The sequence below is a fragment of the Ctenocephalides felis genome, unplaced genomic scaffold, assembly GCF_003426905.1.
Source record: "Ctenocephalides felis isolate EL2017-DRISC unplaced genomic scaffold, ASM342690v1 CF-g0.4_SCAFFOLD_01886, whole genome shotgun sequence".
NCBI lineage: Eukaryota > Metazoa > Arthropoda > Insecta > Siphonaptera > Pulicidae > Ctenocephalides > Ctenocephalides felis.
Genome location: NW_020538040.1, coordinates 64,489,058 through 64,509,770, shown reverse-complemented (window position 1 = coordinate 64,509,770; position 20,713 = coordinate 64,489,058). Strand labels below are relative to the sequence as shown.

At 29.5% G+C, this 20,713-nt stretch overlaps 1 protein-coding gene across 1 annotated transcript in view; it reads right to left on the bottom strand.

Moving 5' to 3' along the window:
- Positions 1-3,011: 3,011 nt before the first annotated feature.
- The window catches only part of LOC113377461 (RNA-binding protein 24-like), a 65,113-nt gene continuing 47,411 nt past the window's right edge, over positions 3,012-20,713 (bottom strand). The window contains exons 4-6 of the mRNA XM_026617790.1: positions 6,774-6,918; positions 3,630-3,759; positions 3,012-3,455 (exon numbers count right to left, since the gene is read on the bottom strand). Coding sequence (XP_026473575.1) covers positions 3,316-3,455; positions 3,630-3,759; positions 6,774-6,918 — 415 coding nt within the window. The 3' untranslated portion in view covers positions 3,012-3,315. The remainder of the gene's footprint in view (positions 3,456-3,629; positions 3,760-6,773; positions 6,919-20,713) is intronic.

The window sequence follows — 20,713 nt, the reverse complement described above, 5'->3', positions numbered from 1 at the left end:
TGATTTGCTTATTTTGGGTTGGCATGGGGTACTGGGGAGTCTGGATGATGATTACGTCATAGGTAGTATTTTTATTTTTTTGCATTAATTGCAAAATGTTTACATAAGCATGGGGGTAGGGGTAAGAGCTTTGCTTCTTTTTTTTGCTGACAAGGGGGATGGGGGGGGGGTAAATAATTGTAATAAATATGCTTACATAATACTTGAACGATCCCCAAAGACTATACCGCAATAGTGATGAAAGGTACCCATAATACAAAACTATTAGTAAGACTACCAAGTCATTTGAAAGTTTCATATAGCCAGCGCAAAATCATTTAGATTTATTGATATTTAGCAGAAAATTGAAACTCAATTACTCATTTACTACATTAATTTGAAAGAAGATAACTTGTAAGCTATACTTCGATATAAGCAATTAATTTGAAAATAATTTTAATATTGGCCCCCCCCTCAAACGATTGGTTCTGTGGCATAATTGCACCAGGGACCCGCATTGAGTTAGGTTCAACTACAATATATTAAGGCATTTTCATTTCTATTTTATTTTCTATATATATACTATTACAGATACATGCCTCGGTACTAGCAAAGTACAGAAGGTCGTGGCAGAATTACATAATTCTACTTCATTTTTGTTCAATAAAACTATCATTTTTCTGTTTACATCATACAAAAAAATTATATAAAAAAATGCATAGTGCTGACAAGTTAGTTGTATAAATGTTAGTGCCAAATCTCTAGTGCTGTGTACACTTCTCTATATGTACTAACCAACGTAATTCCACTGATGATGACATTAAATTGAATGTCGAAACGTTTGGAAATAAAGATTATTTTATAAATCTTTGGCTTTTCTTTGTTTTGATTATCGCCCTCAAGAACTCACTCATATATATATATATATTATATATATACTAATTTTATTACTAACTTATGCACTTGTTTTTTTTCTTGTATAAGCAGTAATTGTTTAATGCAGTTAATTGACTTATTATACTTACATGTATGGGGTTCTCAACATGCAAATATAAAGTACTATAAAATTTGATTAGATATACTAAGACAATAACTAGTTATACATCTTTTACCAATGATTTTCAATATATTAAATATTTCTATCCTATATTTAAATCGAATATTAAGCATAGAATGAACAACCTACCAAAGATTTTAACTAGATTTTTAGTACTTCAGTAATTTAGATATGTTTATGAAATTTGAATTAGAGTAGAACTTTATAAATAATTACATACTAAATAAAGATATAAAAATAAAAATATCAATGACTCGACTAACAAAATTTGTTACAATAGACTCGTAGATATACTCGCATGTATAAAACACCGATATAATTATTGAGCATTTATTTTATATCAATATGTATTATGCTTGTCAGTACCACAAATTTAAATAGATAGGATGCAAATAAATAGGATGTGAGAATCAATCACCAAAGATTTTCTGAATTTAATGATATCATCTCCCGCTTACAGTTTTGATTATTTTGATGTTATATCAAGATTAAATTTGATCTAATAATTGTTTATATACTATAGTTGGTTATAAGTAAAACAAATCATAATTTTATGGGGTTAATGTTTTATGAGTCAACCATAGACCTGAGTTACTAGACGTCGCGAATTGCAAGGTAATTAAAACTGAAAAACTCTGAAGCTGGCAAATATATATTTATTTCTATAAACCAATAGAGAAATAAATTATCAAATATAATTGTGGGCAAAAAGGTGGTAAAACCATTGAATTATTTTAGCAAATAAAATGACATTCTTTAGAGTAAAGTAGTTATGACTGATCATGCCCCATAAAAGAGCGTAGCGCTGAACCAGAGAGCAGCTAACAAAAGTAGTTGCCAAAGAATATCAATGACAAGCAAAAATGGATAAGCTAAATATTAGCTGCGTGAGCAACCTAGACAAGAAAACTACAAAAAGGAAGTTGAAGAGCTCAGAGTTGCAGGAAGCAATACCATATGGAAACAGAAACGACATTAAGAATTGCAGAACACCTGACAAAAAGCTAAGAAAATGAATTGATTCCAGATCCAGATCATTTTAAGCTGGATTTCGAGTCAATTAATTTATCGGAAAGTGATGATGTATATGCAGATCCGCTAAAAATGATCCTGAGTACAGTTCACCAAGGCATATGCGAGTCTCAGCAGGTGTTAAGCGTAACGTAATTGATTTATAAAGGGTTATGGATAGGTTTACTAAGATAATAATATCAACAACTCAATCGTTCTTAAACATGAGTAACCAAAAGAATTATATCGCTGGCGTGATAAAACAAACAAATAAATTCTCAAATCACGATCATGGGTTGGCCGACGTCACAGATAATCCGATTGTCCTAATATCAATACGAATCGATCACTTATTTATGGATTCTAAACATTGTTTCGCTAAATTATTAGTTGTAGTCCTTGATTTATACTTTTGTATCAAATATAGTAATTTAGACATCATGGGCACATGCGGCATGAATTAATTGAGCATCTGCATTATATATATATTATATATATATATATATATATATATATATAAACTTTACCATTTTCACTATATATTGATTAGTCCTATAGATCTATGTGATTACATAGAGAGATTCACAATAAAACGATTGTCGATAATTGATTAAAATTAAACTTATTTACAGTGAACTTACACGACGTCGGTAAATGGGCTTAAACTTGTTCTTATCCTTAGAAATATAATTTTTTATATAATTCATGCGACATAATATATTAGATAATTTTCTCAAATAATTCATGCGACATAATATTAAGATGATTTTCTCAAATAAACTATATACAAATTGAAATATGAAAATATTGTGACAAATTTGAAACTTGATAGGTAATTTTATTATTAAATAAAATAACTTTTTTCATATAGGATAATGATATATGGTAAAAATATGTAATATTTGTGTATACTTTTACTATAAACTTCCTTCAAGTTTGCCAAATTCGCCACCAACTAATATACCAGGCAAAATCTATCATACTCCATCCATAAATAATATCAATTAGCATACAACAATTCACCATTATATGAAACATACAAATGAACGGAAAAGCGAGATTTACACCATTTTATCCTCATTTGTCGATATAAAATATGTTAATGAGAATAATAATACTCAGCACACTTCGTAACAAATTATACATATTTTAAAACTATCTTTAAATATCATGTCTCATAATGGTAATTTCTTATTAGCTTATTGAAATGATAGCAATGTCACAATCGCACAGACACAAACTAGCCTAGTCTTTAATTCAATCAAATATTAGACACCTGGCAGCCTAGCTTCTTGAAGTGCCGGCTGAGTCGCTGCTTGATATGGCGAGAGTCCTGGAAATCCAGCAGCGCCGCTGCCAGGCAGAGCCGCGTAGGTGTACGGGCTCATGTAACCGCTGGCTGCAGCACCTGGGTTCAAATAAAATTTGAATATCACAACAAATGGCGTTAATGTTATAAATAAATGAATATTAAATCGATTTATTTTTGCTGAATTAAACTTTATCCAAATCTGCTAATACCTTATATTTGAAATTTTTAGCGTTTTTGTCTTTTGTCTACTACTACTGATAATTTACAAACCTGCTGCGGCAGCCGCGACGCTAGTGTAAGGATATGTCTCGAATCCATTAACAGCAGCTGCTTGCTGCTGAGCTGCTTGTGCCGCTACTGCATACTGTTGTGGATATTGAGCTGCTGCTGCAGCTGCAGCCTGTAAAAGATACAGTACAGTACAAAGATAAAATCTAACAATTGTGATTAGAAGTGAAAATGCATATTTTAGATCAATATGCACAAAATATGTTCTACATAATAAACATTACTAGACAAAATTTCAATAAAATGCCTCATATGAGAATTTCTCAGACACAATTTGTTAAATTGGTTTCTAATTTCTAAATTGGTTTCTAAACTAATAAGTCGGTTTTTAAATATGTAATTTGAATACCGGTACTTTAGTAGAAAATGCCGGTTTCCAATTTATTATGTAGATTAAAAAAAAAATTCACCAGATTGATGAAAATCTATAGCCGTCCTTCGTTTCACTATTATAAAATATTTACATTATATGTAATAAACAAGAAAACAAATATCTTCTTATGTATAAAAATGGAGCTCTCGATAAAATGATCCGCTTAAACTCGAAAACGGCTAAACCGATTTGGTCAGTCTTAGTCTTGAAAAATTCATGCTAATCAGTAGGTTGTCAAAAAGGTGAGATTATTTCAAAATCGCGTAGAAACTTTACATTTTTAATTTGAAAATCCATAATATTTTAATTTGTAGAAGCGTAAATTAAATAAAACAATGAACGGTGGGGCTAATAATTCGAATGTCGAACGTTTTTGACAGATGATGTTCAGTTACGTTTAATAGGATGTTTTAGGTGAATATGATATAATTATGAATAAATTTGTGTAAGAAGTTATATTTGTAGTTACATTTATACCATACACAAAAACGTTATTAAACGGATCGCAAGTGTTACTAGAAACTCAAAATATCAACTTTTTTGAATTGTAATATGAAAATGCACTTTTTGGCGTTGTAGCACTCGTTTTTGCAAATAATATTTTTCTCAAATACGGTGCTCTGAAGGATCTCATTTATATAATTATATACTCATTGGTATTTATAAAACATTTTCTGGGTTATATTATTTTTTATTTATATTATTTAAATTCAGAACCTAAATTTGGTATCGATCAAAGGAACATTTTTTCGAATAACATTTTCCCAGTTATAATGTCCCAGAATTTATCAAAGAATAGATGGTGATATATGAAGGTCCGCGGTTAAAAAGGTCCACAACTGATGTGTCAAAAACCAGTAAAGTTAAGCATGGTTTAATAACAATATTTGAAAGTAGAGGGAAAAAGATGTATAACCAGCTATAACCTTGATTCTGACTCTGCTATCGGGAGATAAACGGTAATCTTTGATGATCCATAATAAAAGTATTTTCTTCCGTTGGTAGTTTTTAGCATTAGTTAAAAATTTATAAATAATATAAAAATAATTTAAAATGTAATTATTTTGAAAAATACCTTTAAAATTAAAATAAAACATTAAACCTGTTTGCCACCTGGCCGTTCCAAGTTACTCCGCCTATAGGGTAAAAAGGAATAGATAAATTTTTGAAAAATAGCAAAAAAGAACATTTCTACAACGATGAAGTAGCTGACAGTTTTACTGAACGTAGTCAGATAATTGTTCGTTTGAAATGTGTTATTTGTTGTGATATAATTGGTTTGATTTTTATAATTAATATTTGCTCAAAGTCAAATTGAAGCTTTGTGCCTCGCCCTGCTCTACATATATACTTTTTATTAAATTTACTTTAATTCAACAAATGTTACTTGAAACTTTTCAAAGAGCAGGTCAAAGAAGAAATACTTAATTCATTTTCTATCTCTCCTCGCAGAAATTTGAAAATTTTGTATAAGCTCAGTAGTATTATTTACATTTACTTATACACAAAATCTAAAATCCAAAAAGAATCTGAAAAACTTGAAACGTAATCAATAAGTCGAAAGACCAAAAAAGACTTGGATAGGATTATACCATGTTTTCTATAGAAAATGTATAAAACTTCCAGTTTGATTGTTTAGACAAAATATAGACAAACTAATGGGGTTTATTGTTTTTATAATACCACATTGCATATAGCATTCAAACAACACATCCTTATACACTTAAAGTATTAATATTTTTGATTCTCTAGAAATTGTTTGGAACATACCTTCATTAGCAAAACAACGTTTGCCGGGTCAGCTAGTTATCAATAAAATTGAATAGTAATTTATTTCAGGCAAAAACTGGTTTTAATCACTCGAAATTTTCTGTTGAAATTTTTTGTTCGAACTATTCGAGCAAATGGTTTTTTATAAAAACTCGAAATCGGTTAAAACCTTTTTTTTGGAAAAATACTATACAAAAACCGGTTTTCTACAATGTCAGTTTATATATGAACCCTAATATCAGAAGTCTTAATTAAAATGTTTGTATAAACATAATCGATAGTCATTTAATAGCGTTTGCGCTCAAAGAATTTTTTTTATTGCATTGCAGAATGTTGAAAGATATATAGAAAATTCTTAATTTTTTACATAATTTAGAGTTTAAATAAATATTTTTATGTTTTATATGTAAATATATAAAATTATTGGCATTGATAGTGTATGACGATACACTGTCAATGTCAATCAATGTTAATGAAAAAAGTAGGTTCAGAAGCTTCAAATAAAGTAAGTACGGAAGCAAGTGCAAAAGAGGTTCAAAGAGGTATCAAGTTGTGGAAAATGAGCGTTTCGCAAAATTCAAAGTATGCAGTAAAAATTTTTTATTCAATTATTAAATTCTTTTGTAAACATTTTTTTATATTTTTCCAAACACATAAATTACATACGTAAAACTTTTACATTTTATTGAGAGTTTCGTAACAACATACAAGATCTGAACACTTAAATACTTAAATTATCTATATTAGCTATCAGACTAAAACGTTGTTTTTCAAATGTTTACGAAAGAGTGTGCCATTTTTAATAGAATCTCACCAAAAAATGATGTCAAATATTCTAATAATATTAATAATAATCAAATATTCTAATAATAATAACATTATTATCAAAAGAAATAAATTTGAAGCCCATATCGATCAAAATTTAAGTCTTATTGTTAGTCGAGGAATCTTTGAAATTGTGAAATAGTTCAAATTGCACTGACCTGTTGATATTCGTAGAACTGCGTAGCAGAAGCGGCCGCTGCTGCCACGGCCGCCGCGTGCGATAGTTGCGTCGCTTGCAGGGGTACAATACCAGCCGCTGCGGGGCTCAGGTACGGCGATTGGTACACATAACCGGGAGGCACTCTATAATAGAACACAGATTAGACTTTTATTATTTGCTTATCTCAAAATCTACTACCGTGTATAATTAACACTAAACCTACCAAAGCCGGTCAAAACGATCAATTTTTGTGTATAACTTTTATCGTTTTTAAACGTTAAAATACCAATATCAAACTATATGACAATTTTTATTCAATCACTAACTATAAAAAACTTGTTTAAATCAAATTTCATTACTTTGGTGTAAAAAAGTAAACCGAAAAATAGAAATGTGAGAAAGTAGCAATAGTGTTCCGAAAACTATTAGAAGTTGTATTAGTTAGTACATTGTTTGGTGAAAATGTAATAGACCACATTCCTATGAAATGTAACATGAAGTCGAAAATTTGTAGTTGGTTCATTTCAACACTTTGATCCTAGTTGGATAAAAGCGTAAATTGTGTATAGAGAGACAACGACTAAAAGCATTTTTAGGCACTAATTTTTGTTTTAGTTATTATATATAATTTTTTAACTCGACGATGCATATTCAAAATCTCAACAAATTTAAGTTTTTATCAACACTCCACAAGTTCGGCTTTGTTTGGATGAAAAACTCGTCAAATTTTTTTAAATGAAAGTTCCGAAACAACAAACATATTAGCTTCAAATATGCTTAAATTGGTAAACGATGTGAAAAAGCCGAATAAAGTACATATATTATTTAAGCATATAGCAATCTGTATAAATATTTATTTTTATTCGTCTTTTTCTTATAACTACTTTTAGAAATTATATGAAAATAAATTTAGATGAAAACTTCATGAAAATTTCTTTATTTTATATAGATTAAATAATGAATTAATTAACTGAATTAAATAATAAAATAGGTAACTTTTTAATTGTAGGTGAATTTGACCGCGCGGTAGTTACAGGTATACACGAATTGCCGGTAGTTTTAGTGTTAAAAACAATTCATCTTTTACAGGGCCATCGAAAGAAAACAGAGGTCTTTTTCGGAAAAAATCCTGAAAAAATATTTATCAACGAACCAATAATTTATTTATCTTGTAAGAAGCAATAAAAATATATATACAGCAAACTACTGGTGCTTGGCATCGTGCCTTAAGGCAAATTTCCGAAACTTTCCGTACCAAAAATTTAAATTTTTAAGAAAACTTTAAATTTTTTGAAAACTTGGAGAAATTTAGACATTTCAGAAATTTTGAAAAATTAACATTTTAGATTTAATTTCATTGAATCTATCTATCTATATTTTCGAGTGAAAAGCGATATCACCACTGCATGACATCAGGCAAAAATTCTGATTCAAATCTTACAGCTCTAATCACTCATTAATGGGAGCTCTTTTAATTTTTTAATTTGCTAATATTGTAGTATATTCAGTATCATTAACAAAAATACTAAAATTTATTATTTTATTTATTATTTATAATATATATAAAAAAAACATTTTCATAGAAAATAATATCAATCATATTTATATATGTTCCATAAACATAAGTTACAAAAATGATGATATACCGCATTTATTTTTTAATTGTAATTAAACTCAGTAAATAAAATATATTGAGAAACACGGAATAAATTTATTCTTCAATGAATAGAATTCGTAACAGCATAAACACCAAGCAACTTGAATTCTAATAGATTGTATCTACTTTATAATAAACACTCGAAAAAAAAAAACAAAAACTCATCTGATTTATAATTTACAAAAACACACAATAAGCAAAAAAAATCGAACAATCGGATTGTGTATTGACAGCATTAAGGGTTCAAATAACAATTAAATAAAACCACAAAATATTAAATCTTCTGATGATAAATGAAAGTTTATTTTTATATTGTGAATAAGTTATTAAAATAATATTTGTTATGTTTACGAATAATCCAGCGTTCATGAATTAACATTTCTATTTCTACGGTCACATAATAGGAACATAAGAATTATAGAACAAATGAATCATCTCCGAAACCGCTAGATCTGCCCTTATGAAAATTTGATCAATTCTTCATCTTGTCAATACAAGTAAAATGTTTTTTGAATTATTAAAATCAAACGCTCCGTTCTCTTAAAAACTGAGGTACCGTTTTTGGCACTTTTTGCCCCATATCTTCGGAACGGCTAGACCTGCCTCCGCCAAAAACTAATCAGCACGTCTCCTTATCAATACGAATCGAATGTTTTTTTAATTATTCAAATTACTTCATCCGTGTTCCCGAAATCGTCGACGAAAATTTGTATCCGCACACACATACATACACGCACACACACACATACATCCATTTTTTCTAAGGTATGCCAAAATATTGAGAAACCTATGAAACATCGAGAAATGCAATAATTTTCATTTTCGATTTTTTTGCGATTACTATAACTTACCATACGGGAAGTTAAAAAAAATGCCATTTGGCGGTCAAAAATGATCATTAGACATACGCACATCAAATTATCAGATACTTTATAGAGATTTTAACAATAAGTATAAATTTTGTTTACATTCCTATAGGTTCCGTACCAATGTTTATCCGTTAGACAGCGACGCGGCGCTTACGCGCTTTATATTTTGTCTCTATGCAATTAAAGCAGTACGACTGCTTTGAAAATAAGTTCAGATCTTCCAAAATATGTCAAAATAAAGAAATTTTTTGTCCAATTTATAGTTTCTCAAAAATCTTATTTTTCCGAAGTAATTTTTTTTCAAAAATGTTAATACTTTTTAAAAAAAATAATAATTTTTGGTACGGGAAGTTCCAACAATTTGCCTTAAGGCACGATGCCTTAATTGCCTTAAGACAGAATTCCACTTAAAGCTAGTTTATATTTTATTTCCATATATTCCTTATGCTGAATTAATACATTTTCATAACTTTTGTGTATTGTTCAAATGATTTAGTATAGTACGTTCGGACGAGAAGTCTGTAACAAGACCAATGACTGTTGAAAAGGAAAAAAATCGCCTAAGATTTAAGAGTTGCTGTAAGTGTATGTAAGTATTCTGATGGTTGGCTCAGAAACTACAAGGTTCGACAAATTGGTGTAGCTACAAAAATAATTTCAGTAAACCAAAACTCTGCAAAAAATACAATGATTGTTTTTGTAGTTTGATTATTTTACGAAGTGTATTGGGACTCGAAATAGATTTATTAAATTTATCTTAAACATATCTTAGTGTTCTTTCTATTTTATTATGAATGCCTAGGTTAAGAAGTTTTTTGTTTTATCAACATATTTATCACCATCTGAAATGTATATATATATATATATATATATACGTATATATATATATTATATATATATATATATATATATATATATATATATATATAGATGATTAAGTATTGTTACTATATGTTTACGATTGCATATTTAGGAACACTTTTCACGACCAATCAGAGCGATTTATTTGATTTTTCACGGCCCGCCCAAATGAGTTTCGTCAACCAATCGTGGCTGACAAGCAACAATTTTTGGGCCGACTGTTGACTCTACGCGCATAACACGTACGAACTTAAAGCTGCTTTCACACAGGGCAGTAACTCATCGACTTGAACATTGCGACTTTTTACATAAAATCCTTATATATTTGAGCCGTATCACATCGAAACTTTTTTAATTATTTTTTTTTTTTTGATATTTACTTAACATGGTGTCAAAACATTGCATATATACGCACGCCACGCACGCAAGGACGCGCGCACACACGCACACACACACACACACACACACACACACACACACACATATATATATATATATATATATATATATATATACCCTCGTATACCACGGTAGTTACTTTCCCAAAACCTAGCGTGTTATGCGAATCCCTGTTAGACGAGACAAAGAACTATGCAAATGCAAAAAACATGCCTCATATCATGATTTTATAATAAATCATTGTATAATATACAACAGATTAATTATATTTTTTTGTCGTCATAACTAACATTTTTTTTTAACTCTGTTTTATTTAGCAATCAGAAATACATAATGATTCCTATGAGCTAAATTGACAATATTTAAGAGCGATGCGTAAGAAGAACTCCAATGAGATCTTCTCAGTTTAACAATTAATATAATAATATTATATTAGACCTAATCTTTGACTAGACTAAGTCTAAAGACCAGTGTCGTTTCAATCTCCTTATGCCAAAAGGTTGAGTAATGTCAACTATTAATGGGTTCGAATGTGAGTCTAGTTTGCGTTTGTATTTTTCCTTATATTTTTTGAACGTTAATTGCACCGTTTTTATGTTGAGGTCACTGTGAATGGTTTCATTTGTCACGTACCACGGAGAATTAAGAATTGTACGTAAAATTTTTAACTGAGTTCTCTGCATTATAGCTATATTTGATTTGTAAGCACATCCCCCGAGCTCAATTCCGTAAGTCCAGATTGGTTTAATGATTGATTTATATAGCAGCAACTTATTTTCAACAGAGAGCTTAGACTTTTTACGCAGTAGCCAATTAAATTCTTTCATTTTGATCATTATTTGCTGCTTTTTTGTTTTTATGTGGCTTTTCCAATTAAGTATGCTGTCTAAATGGAGATCAAGATATTTCACTATGTTCTGTTTCGGAATCTGGACGTTATTTAAATAAATTGGAGGTCATAACTAACGAGTGAGTGCTATACAACACGATCCTTTTTTTTAAAGATATCCTCATCCTCTGAGCTCGGTACTAATGTACTACCCTTCAGATCCGTGCATTATTTTTTGTAAAAAAAAATATATTTGCGATTATTTGCTTTTAGCCAAATGATATTTATATATTTAACAACAAGATTAATTAAACTTTTATGCTCATTTTATTTGAAAAATCTTTGTTTAAAAAATATGAAATATATTGTTCGGATGATACCAGATTTTTTTCGATAAAACGTATGCGCTCGAATAATAAATATCAAATATTTATCTTTGGCACCAGTTTCATGACATTTATTGAGCTATTGTACGGCGATTTTTGCAATTTTAGATTAAATAAAGTTTGATTTTCATAGGTTTTACTATATTTTTTGTTTTATTAAGATTTTTTTTCTCAATTATCAATTCGTGCTATAGCGAATATGGGCCTTAAAAGTACTGTACTATGAGTGGGATGGTCCCAATTTTTAAACCGTGTTGGAGCGAATCCGTGTTATGCGGGGTTACTTATATATATATATATATATATATATATATATATATATATATATATATATGTATATATATATATATATATATATATGTATATATATAAGCTGCTTCCAAAATATCCCAGTGATTTGGCGTTATTTGAAGGTTTTGGTGTTTAGCTCCTAAAGATGACTATTTTTTCTAAATATTACAAACTATTTTTCAAAAGAACGCATTGAATTCAATAATCAAAATGCTATATATTAAAATTTAAATAACCTATATAATTTGCATCAATAGATTAAGATAGAAGACCTTTCTTTATATTAATTATTTATAAAATTTAAAAACATTTATTCGGTTATATTTTCGAATATATTGATAAATTGACACAGATTTATTATTCATTTTGATTAATTTAGACTTATATTAGTTGTATATCAGCGCAATCAACACGTTTACATGTAGTAGCATTATTTAAAATACACATAAATAGTGTCTTGAATTAAAAACTGTTTAGAATATTATTCTTGAAATTTGATATATATATATATATATATATATATATATATATATAAGAGTGGTCCTAAAAATGGTCATTTTCAAATTTCCTTGCTCCCAGGGCTCAATGGTTCTAAATTGATAAAAAACAATTCTCTGAAAGTTTTAGCTCTTAATATTAACGTTTAGATAGCGCAATTCAATCAAACTTCTTATAGAAAGAGAATGGAAAAATTTTTGAAAATTAAAAAAAAATGTTTTAGGTATAACTTAGCTACAAATGAATGAGTTTTATTCGTTCATTTGTTCGCTAAATTACATCTAAAAAACATTTTTAAATTTTTTGAAAAATTTTCCATGCTATTTCCAAACAAAACTTTGATTGAATTGCGCTCTATCTAAACATTAATATTAAGAGCTAAAACTTTCAGAGAATTGTTTTTTACCTATTTGGAACCATTTGAGCCTCTGGGAGCAAGGAAATTCAAAAATGACCATTTTAAGGACCACCCTAATATATATATATATATATATATATATATATATATATATATATAAAGGCGAACTCTATATCAGCTGCTTAATCCATCGTCCTAATAATTAAACATTGAAAAATGTGACACTAGACGTGAGCTTCCTTTTCTCGAATATTTTCGTACAAGTTAATTTATACGTTTTCGTTTTTCCATTAACAATCTAAATCCGTACAATTTTAAAAGTTCAACGACCCGCCATTTCACTTTATTCATGTGACAACTGTAAGAAATATACCTTAATGTTGAAGACGTGTTTCCTTAAGGCATTTTTTCATTTCTCTTTATTTTAGCCGGCATGCTTATATATAAATAGGTACAGCCTCGAACATCCCATATTACCAATCTGTGCAAGTATGCATGTGTGCATATATATATATATATATATATATATATATATATATATATATATATACATAGCTGGGCATTAACTCGTTAATCCGTTAATCGTTAATTAACGAAGTTAACATTTTGATTAACGGATTAACTTTTAAGTTAACTTTTAAAAATGTTAACGGACACGTTAACTTCCGTTAAAATGCGAGAAGTCCGTTAATCGTTAATCCAATGCCTACTATTTACCGCACGGCACAGCTTTAGCCAATGCCTTATTAAATGGCATAGAGAAAAGATTTCGACCAGTCCTGAATGATGAACAGTGCCAACTTGCCGCGGCATTTCACCCAAAGTTTCAGTTGATGTGGCTGGAAACGTATGACAGCAGTAGAGTGGATGCAGTAAGAATGCATGGAAAAAAAGGTAGAAGATGCCTTACGGCAAGAAGCAGCGGAAAATTCGAAGGACAGAGATAGTTTAAGTGGCGGAGGGAGCAATGCGAGTAACAACGATGATGACGAGGAGGAAGACTTTTTCAAATCTGTCACTTAGTCTATAGAAAAACCAAAGAGCTACAAACTCTTTAAAGAATAAAGCGCAAAGTCTCGTTAAAATGTGGCTGGATTTGAAATCAAAAGACTCGTTCAACGATGCTGCATTTCTCGGGGAACATATATTCATAAATCTATTTATTAAATACAATACTGCTATACCCTCAAGCGCTGCAGTCGAACGCTTGTTTTCCACGGGTAAAGACATTTTGACACGAAAACGAGCCTCGCTTTCAGACGAGAACTTCAACATGTTTATGTTCATGAAGGGGAATATGCTCCTTATGCCCGACGCTTAACCCGTCGCGCGTTTCCTATTTTTCGCAAAAACTAGCTGTAAATGGAATTCTGTCTTAAGGCAATTAAGGCATCGTTCCTAAAGGAAAATTGCTGGAACTTCCCGAAGCAAAAATAATTATTTTTTTAAAAACGATTAACATTTTTGAAAAAAATTTACTTCGAAAAAATAAGATTTTTGAGAAACTATAAATTGGACAAAAAATTACTTTTCTTTATTTTGACATATTTTGGAGGATCTGAACTTTTTTTCAAAGCAATCGTACTGCTTTAACTGCATAGAGACAAAATATAAAACGCGTAAGCGCCGCGTCGCAGTCTAAAGGATAAACATTGGTACGGAACCCATAGGAATGTAAACAAAATTTATACTTATTGTTAAAATCTCTATAAAATATCTGATAATCTGATGTGCATATGTCTAATGATCACTTTTGACCGCCAAATGACATTTTTTTTTTACTTTTTTCATTAGATCTTCGAAAGCGCTAGACCTGCCCTCATGAAAATCAATTTTTCATCTTGTCAATACAAGTAAAATGTTTTTTGAATTATTAAAATCGGACGCTCCGTTCTCTTAAAAACTGAGTTACCGTTTTCGGCACAATTTTGCCCCTTATCTTTAGAACGACTAGACCTGCCTTCGCCAAAAACTAATCAGCACGTCTCCTTATCAATACGAATCGAATGTTTTTTTGAGTTATTCAAATCGGTTGATCCGTGTTCCCGAAATCGTCGACCAACATTTGTATCCGAATACACATACATACACGCACATACACACTCACACACACACACTCACACACATACATCCATTTTTTCTAAGGTATGCCAAAATATTCAGAAACCTTTGAAACGTCGAGAAATGCAAAAATTTTCATTTTCGATTTTTTTTTTGCCTACGGGAACACGGATTTTGCCCTACGGGAAGTTAAAAAAAACTCTTTCCCTTTATTTAGAAAAAAATTCTTGTAAAAACAATATGCAATCATAAAAACGGAAAGTTGACCAATAGCGTTATTATCGCGGTATAATTGTGCCATCTTCCTTATACACACGGAAGTGTGCATAAAACGCGCGAAGGGTTAAATTACACATTTGAATTATACAAGTATTTTGTTTTATTCATAACCTGTTAACTTCCAGAACCTAAACCAATAAGTTTTTTAAGTTCACTAACGCAACGATATAAAAATGTTATTTTACACATTTTAACGGATTAACGATTAACGTTAACTTGCGTTAATTCTTCCGAAATGTAACGCTTTAACGTTTAACGAAGCTAACTTTTTTTGTAGCGGATTAACGATTAACGAAGTTAACTATTTGATTAACGGTGCCCAGCTATGTATATATATATATATATATATATATATATATATATATATATGCATGTGTGTGTAACAAAGTTGCCAAAACCGAGAAATGCTCGAATCAAAGCAATTGTTCCACAAAAATGGTATGCTTGTTCTTTTCAAGCTTACAGCACGTTTCCAGTGATATCTAGTAAACTATGGAATAATTTTGTTTTGTTTTTATTTCATACTAGCTGACCCGGCAAACGTTTTGCTAAATAAGGTATATTCTAAACAATTTCTAGAGAAAAAAATTAATACTTTTAGTGTATAAGGATGTGTTGTTTGAATGCTATATACAACGAGGTATTATAAAAACAATAAACCCCATTAGTTTGTCTATATTTTGTCCAAACAATCAAAATGGAAGTTTTGGTATAATTCAATGTAAGTCTTTTTTGGTCTTTCGACTTATTGATTACGTTTCAAGCTTTTCAGATTCGTCTTGGATTTTGGATTTTGTGTACAATACTACTAAGCTTATACAAAATTTTCAAATTTCTGCGAGGAGAGATAGAAAATGAATTAAGTATTTCTTCTTTGACCTGCTTTTTGAAAGTTTCAAGTAACATTCGATAAATCAAAGTAAATTTAATAAAAAGTATATATGTAGAGCAGGGCGAGGCACGAAGGTCCAATTTGACTTTGAGCAAATATTAATTATATTATAAAAATCAAACTAATTATATCACAACAAATAACACATTTCAAACGACCAATTATCTGGCTACGTTCAGTGGAACTGTCAGCTACTTCATCATTGTAAAAATGTGCTTTTTTTGCTGTCATTCAAAAATTTGTTATCTTTTTATCCCATAGGCGGAGTAACTTGGAACGGCTAAAAAATCTAGTAAAAACAAGTTCAGAATTTCGGATAATAAACAATATTTATAAGAGGCACTCAAAGAAATAGGTAAATAGACGAATGAAAATTAAAGGATTGATCTCGCTCCGTGTAAAACCATCTGAAAGCTGTGTTTATAAAAAAAAGATAAAGTACATAGTTCGCTAATTACATGTTGTGCTGTTTGATAAATATTTAGAAATTGTCTTCTAGGCATGCGTAGCAGAGGTCCGACAGTCATTAACGCTTGCCTGATATTTACTTTACACGTTTACCTCATATGACAGGGACTGAATAATGTATTAAAATGTACAAGCGCAGCCTTGCTCAGAGGGCGACTGCCGGTCATTAGTGGACATTAGAACGACTTCGAAAATCAATCATGCGCTTGTAATTGAGGTGCTACAGCCGATTACTAATATTGCGCTATCTGCAAACTCTATTACGCTTCGGATTCAAAAAAATTATTGATATATTTCAAGAGGACCTAACATTGGCCAATTAAATATAGCATTTCATGTTCATAATTCAATCTAAGTTATGTTTTTTTAAATTCAATACCAGTCTCTGATCTGGTATACAAGTGACAGTCAATAACGCTGTGATATAAAATCTTAAGGCCGACAAAAACTTCCCATTCGCAGTATCTTTAGACTAAACCTTTTAACAATATTTAAAAAATTCATTTATTTGATATAAATGCAACTAATTGTGCAAAACAATGTAATAGTAATTAGATGTTATAGTAATAATAGTTCAATAAATATTTGTTAAAACCCATTCAAATTTATATTATTTTTGGGACTAGCTTGAATCATAGCAATTGCAAAATTATAATATAAAAATGCTAATATTGTTCCAAATTAAAAAAAAGTTTCGAAGGCGATTCATATACTAATGTTGATCGCAATAGACATCCCAAACCGTTTGACCAATTTTTATAAAATTGGTATAATCACATTCAGTATGACTGAGAATCGGCCAACATCTATTTTTCATACCCCTGTGTAGTAAGGGTTGGCTACTCTTAAGACACTTTATTCTTTCGATATTTTTCTTTATTTTATTTTTTTATAATTTGTACATAAAAGGCACATACAGTTCTAAATTTACACCGTCCTTCTATAAACACCTATTTTGTAAGAATCATTTTAGTAATCGAATAATTTTTCATACGCCTTTCAGTCAATACATGATTTTCACCGAATTTCGATTAAGATTTTCTTTCTTGAACTTTTAGAAAATGTAAAATTTATTTCTTCTAACCGCTGCATCAATTATCGATCGATTTTCGCAGGATTATCCTAAAGATAAAACAGTGATTGAGAGGGATCTAAGTTAGCTTCCTCTTTTACTTATATAGCATATAGCAATTTCTTCAACAACGTTTGTCAGACCAACTAGTGTATATATATATATATATATATATATATATATATATAATTCTTTTCACCATAATTTTCAACCTTTTTGAAGCGAAAGCAATTTTCACACGTGGCACTACTAAATTATACATAATAATCAAGTGAAAACCTATGGCTTTTTATTTTGAAAGCATTTAATAATTCAGTCCATAGTAATAATGGTAATGACAAAAAAACATTGAACATTACCCTTCATACGTGCTCATACATAAAATAAATCGATTGCTTTTCCTGATATAGGCGCTGATTAGATATCCGAAATTAAACAAAATATTTGGTATAATAAATGGTATAAAAATTAGATACACGTTCATCAATTTATTAGAGAGTCTGATTAGTGGACTACACATGGTCACATGGACGTAGCCAAAAACTAATTTTTCCAAATTACTGTTCATTAACTTATCAATTTTCCGCATTAGCATAAACAATAATGTGCAGTTTACTTACTCAAAAAGTAGAATAAACTAATTATTTATCATAGTAAAAAATACGTAAAAATTTGAGCTGAGTTGTTTTGAACTGTATATTCATTAAGAATTGTAAGTCAAGATATAAACAACTAAAAAAAAAATTCAATGCATTGTTAGTTTAAGGTAAAAATAATATTTAAACCCACATTACGTGGAAGTGTTCTAGGACAGAAATTTTAATTTACTGCTTAATGCTTGAAATTTGACACTGAAAAATTTGATTTTGATCAAGTATGGACAAAAATTTAACATTTCGCTAATTGTTCAAATTGTGATTTAATTAAAGTTATGGAAAACAAATCTAAATATTCTCAATTATAAAAGATTTTTATTCTTTCTTCCAATTATTAAACTTATATCATAATTCCAGATTCCAGTTTATTGCATAAATTCATATAATCCTTGATTCGAAGACAATTACTATTATTATTGTATTGACTCAAGAAGATATTAATGAATAGATGTATCCAAATATGAATCTATCATAATAATCAGTGTTGTAAATATATCTATATATAAAACTTTCTTGTCATGATATTGGTCGCAATACTCCTCCGAAACGATTTTGACCGATTTTTATGAAGTTTTACAATCATGTTCAGTATGAATGACAATGAGAATCGGCCAACATATTTTTCATACTCCTAAGTGCTAAGGGTTGGCCACCCGTAGAATTTTTTGTTATTTTTTTGACCAATCCCTTTAATTTTTTTATAATTCGCAATTAAATGACACATGGGGCCCTAAATTTTTACACCCCTACCACGAACCCACATTTCGTAATTGTCATTCGCATTAGTAATCAAGTAACTTTCGCTTACTAAAAATTTAGTCAAAAAATATTTTTCATTGAATTTCTATTAAGATATTCTTACACTTATGGAAAAGATCAAATCTAACCTAAAAAAATATTTTTCATTTAAGGTTGTTCATTCCTAACATTTTTTTTTAATTTTTCGATTTTTTTTTTTATTTTAATTTTTTATAATGTATAATTCACCCTCACCTCAAACCCCTACTTCAGGATAGTGAATTTAGCAGCAAGATAACTAATCTTTCTGTGAAAGTTTTTCATTGAATAAATTTATCTGCAGGAACATTTTCGAAACAATTCTTAAATATTGGCGGCGAAGAGTTACGATAATACTAGAAGAGTCAAATTATTTATCGGTTTTTGTAGAATTTGATTCGCAGGATTATCCCATTGTACAAATATTTCCCTATGTGCATGCAGAGTTACGCGAATGGCTTGCAAAAAAAGGAAATAAAATCTGAAGAAACAACAGTTTTTGGGAGGAAACTAGATACAATAAAATTCTATGGCAAAGCTGTATACTTTTCCGAGTTTTTGAAATCTTACAACATACAACTTAACACATGTAACAGTTTTATACATGATAATGTAATATAAAGTATGAAGGTCGCGTTTTCCATGATCGAGATTTTTATTTATCTGATTCATATATGGCTTACGGAGATAACAAAATATTCGCAGCTTCAAAAAAGCTTTGGAAAGCTCTGAGCTCCGCCATGAACGCTACTACCTACCAGGTTATGAATAATGAATGATTTTACGCCGAACGAAGCATTCGATAAAAACACTGATTGGTGCGATTGCAATGTACGGATATGATTGGACGAACATATTTGATACGTCGATATTTCATATGAATATGTCAGAGATCATTATAAGAAAGGAACAGAACTGTTGGTAATATACATTTTTCTTATTTATATAAACTATGATTTGAACTATACGTATTAAATATAAGTATAATATTTGAAAGCACAATTTCGAAACTGTTTTAATAAAAATCGAAAATAAAAAAATAAATGCTTATATAATATATATGGGCAAAATAAGAACTTTGCTAGCGGCAAAAAAAAAACAAAACAGCCAAAAAAATCTTTTGTTCGTTCATCAGGCGTTAGATGATCCATTAAAAAATGATTCATTATTATGAGCCTTTTCGTTTTCATTATTTTATTGAAACACAGTTTGTTATAATTTATTTAGAAAAAATGTAATCATTAAACGAAAAAAAATGGCAATATCTTTATAGAAGGCCAAATACTCACGACATTTTAGGCCTTAAAATATGTCAATCAACATATCAACCGTAACCGAAAAAAAACTTTAAAAACGTAATCAAAAATAAATTTATTAGTGATAATTCAAGTCCACAAAATGATCAAAATAAAAATTGTTCGCACATATAGTTTTATCACATTAAGGGTTTTCTGACCTGGAGGTATGAATTTTATGCGATTTTCGAAAGATTGTAAAAAAGGTAAACCTATTTTTTGCTATATTTTTTCTTACAAGTTATTAATTAATGTTTTGAAAATATAAACAAGAAATTAAAAAAAATAAA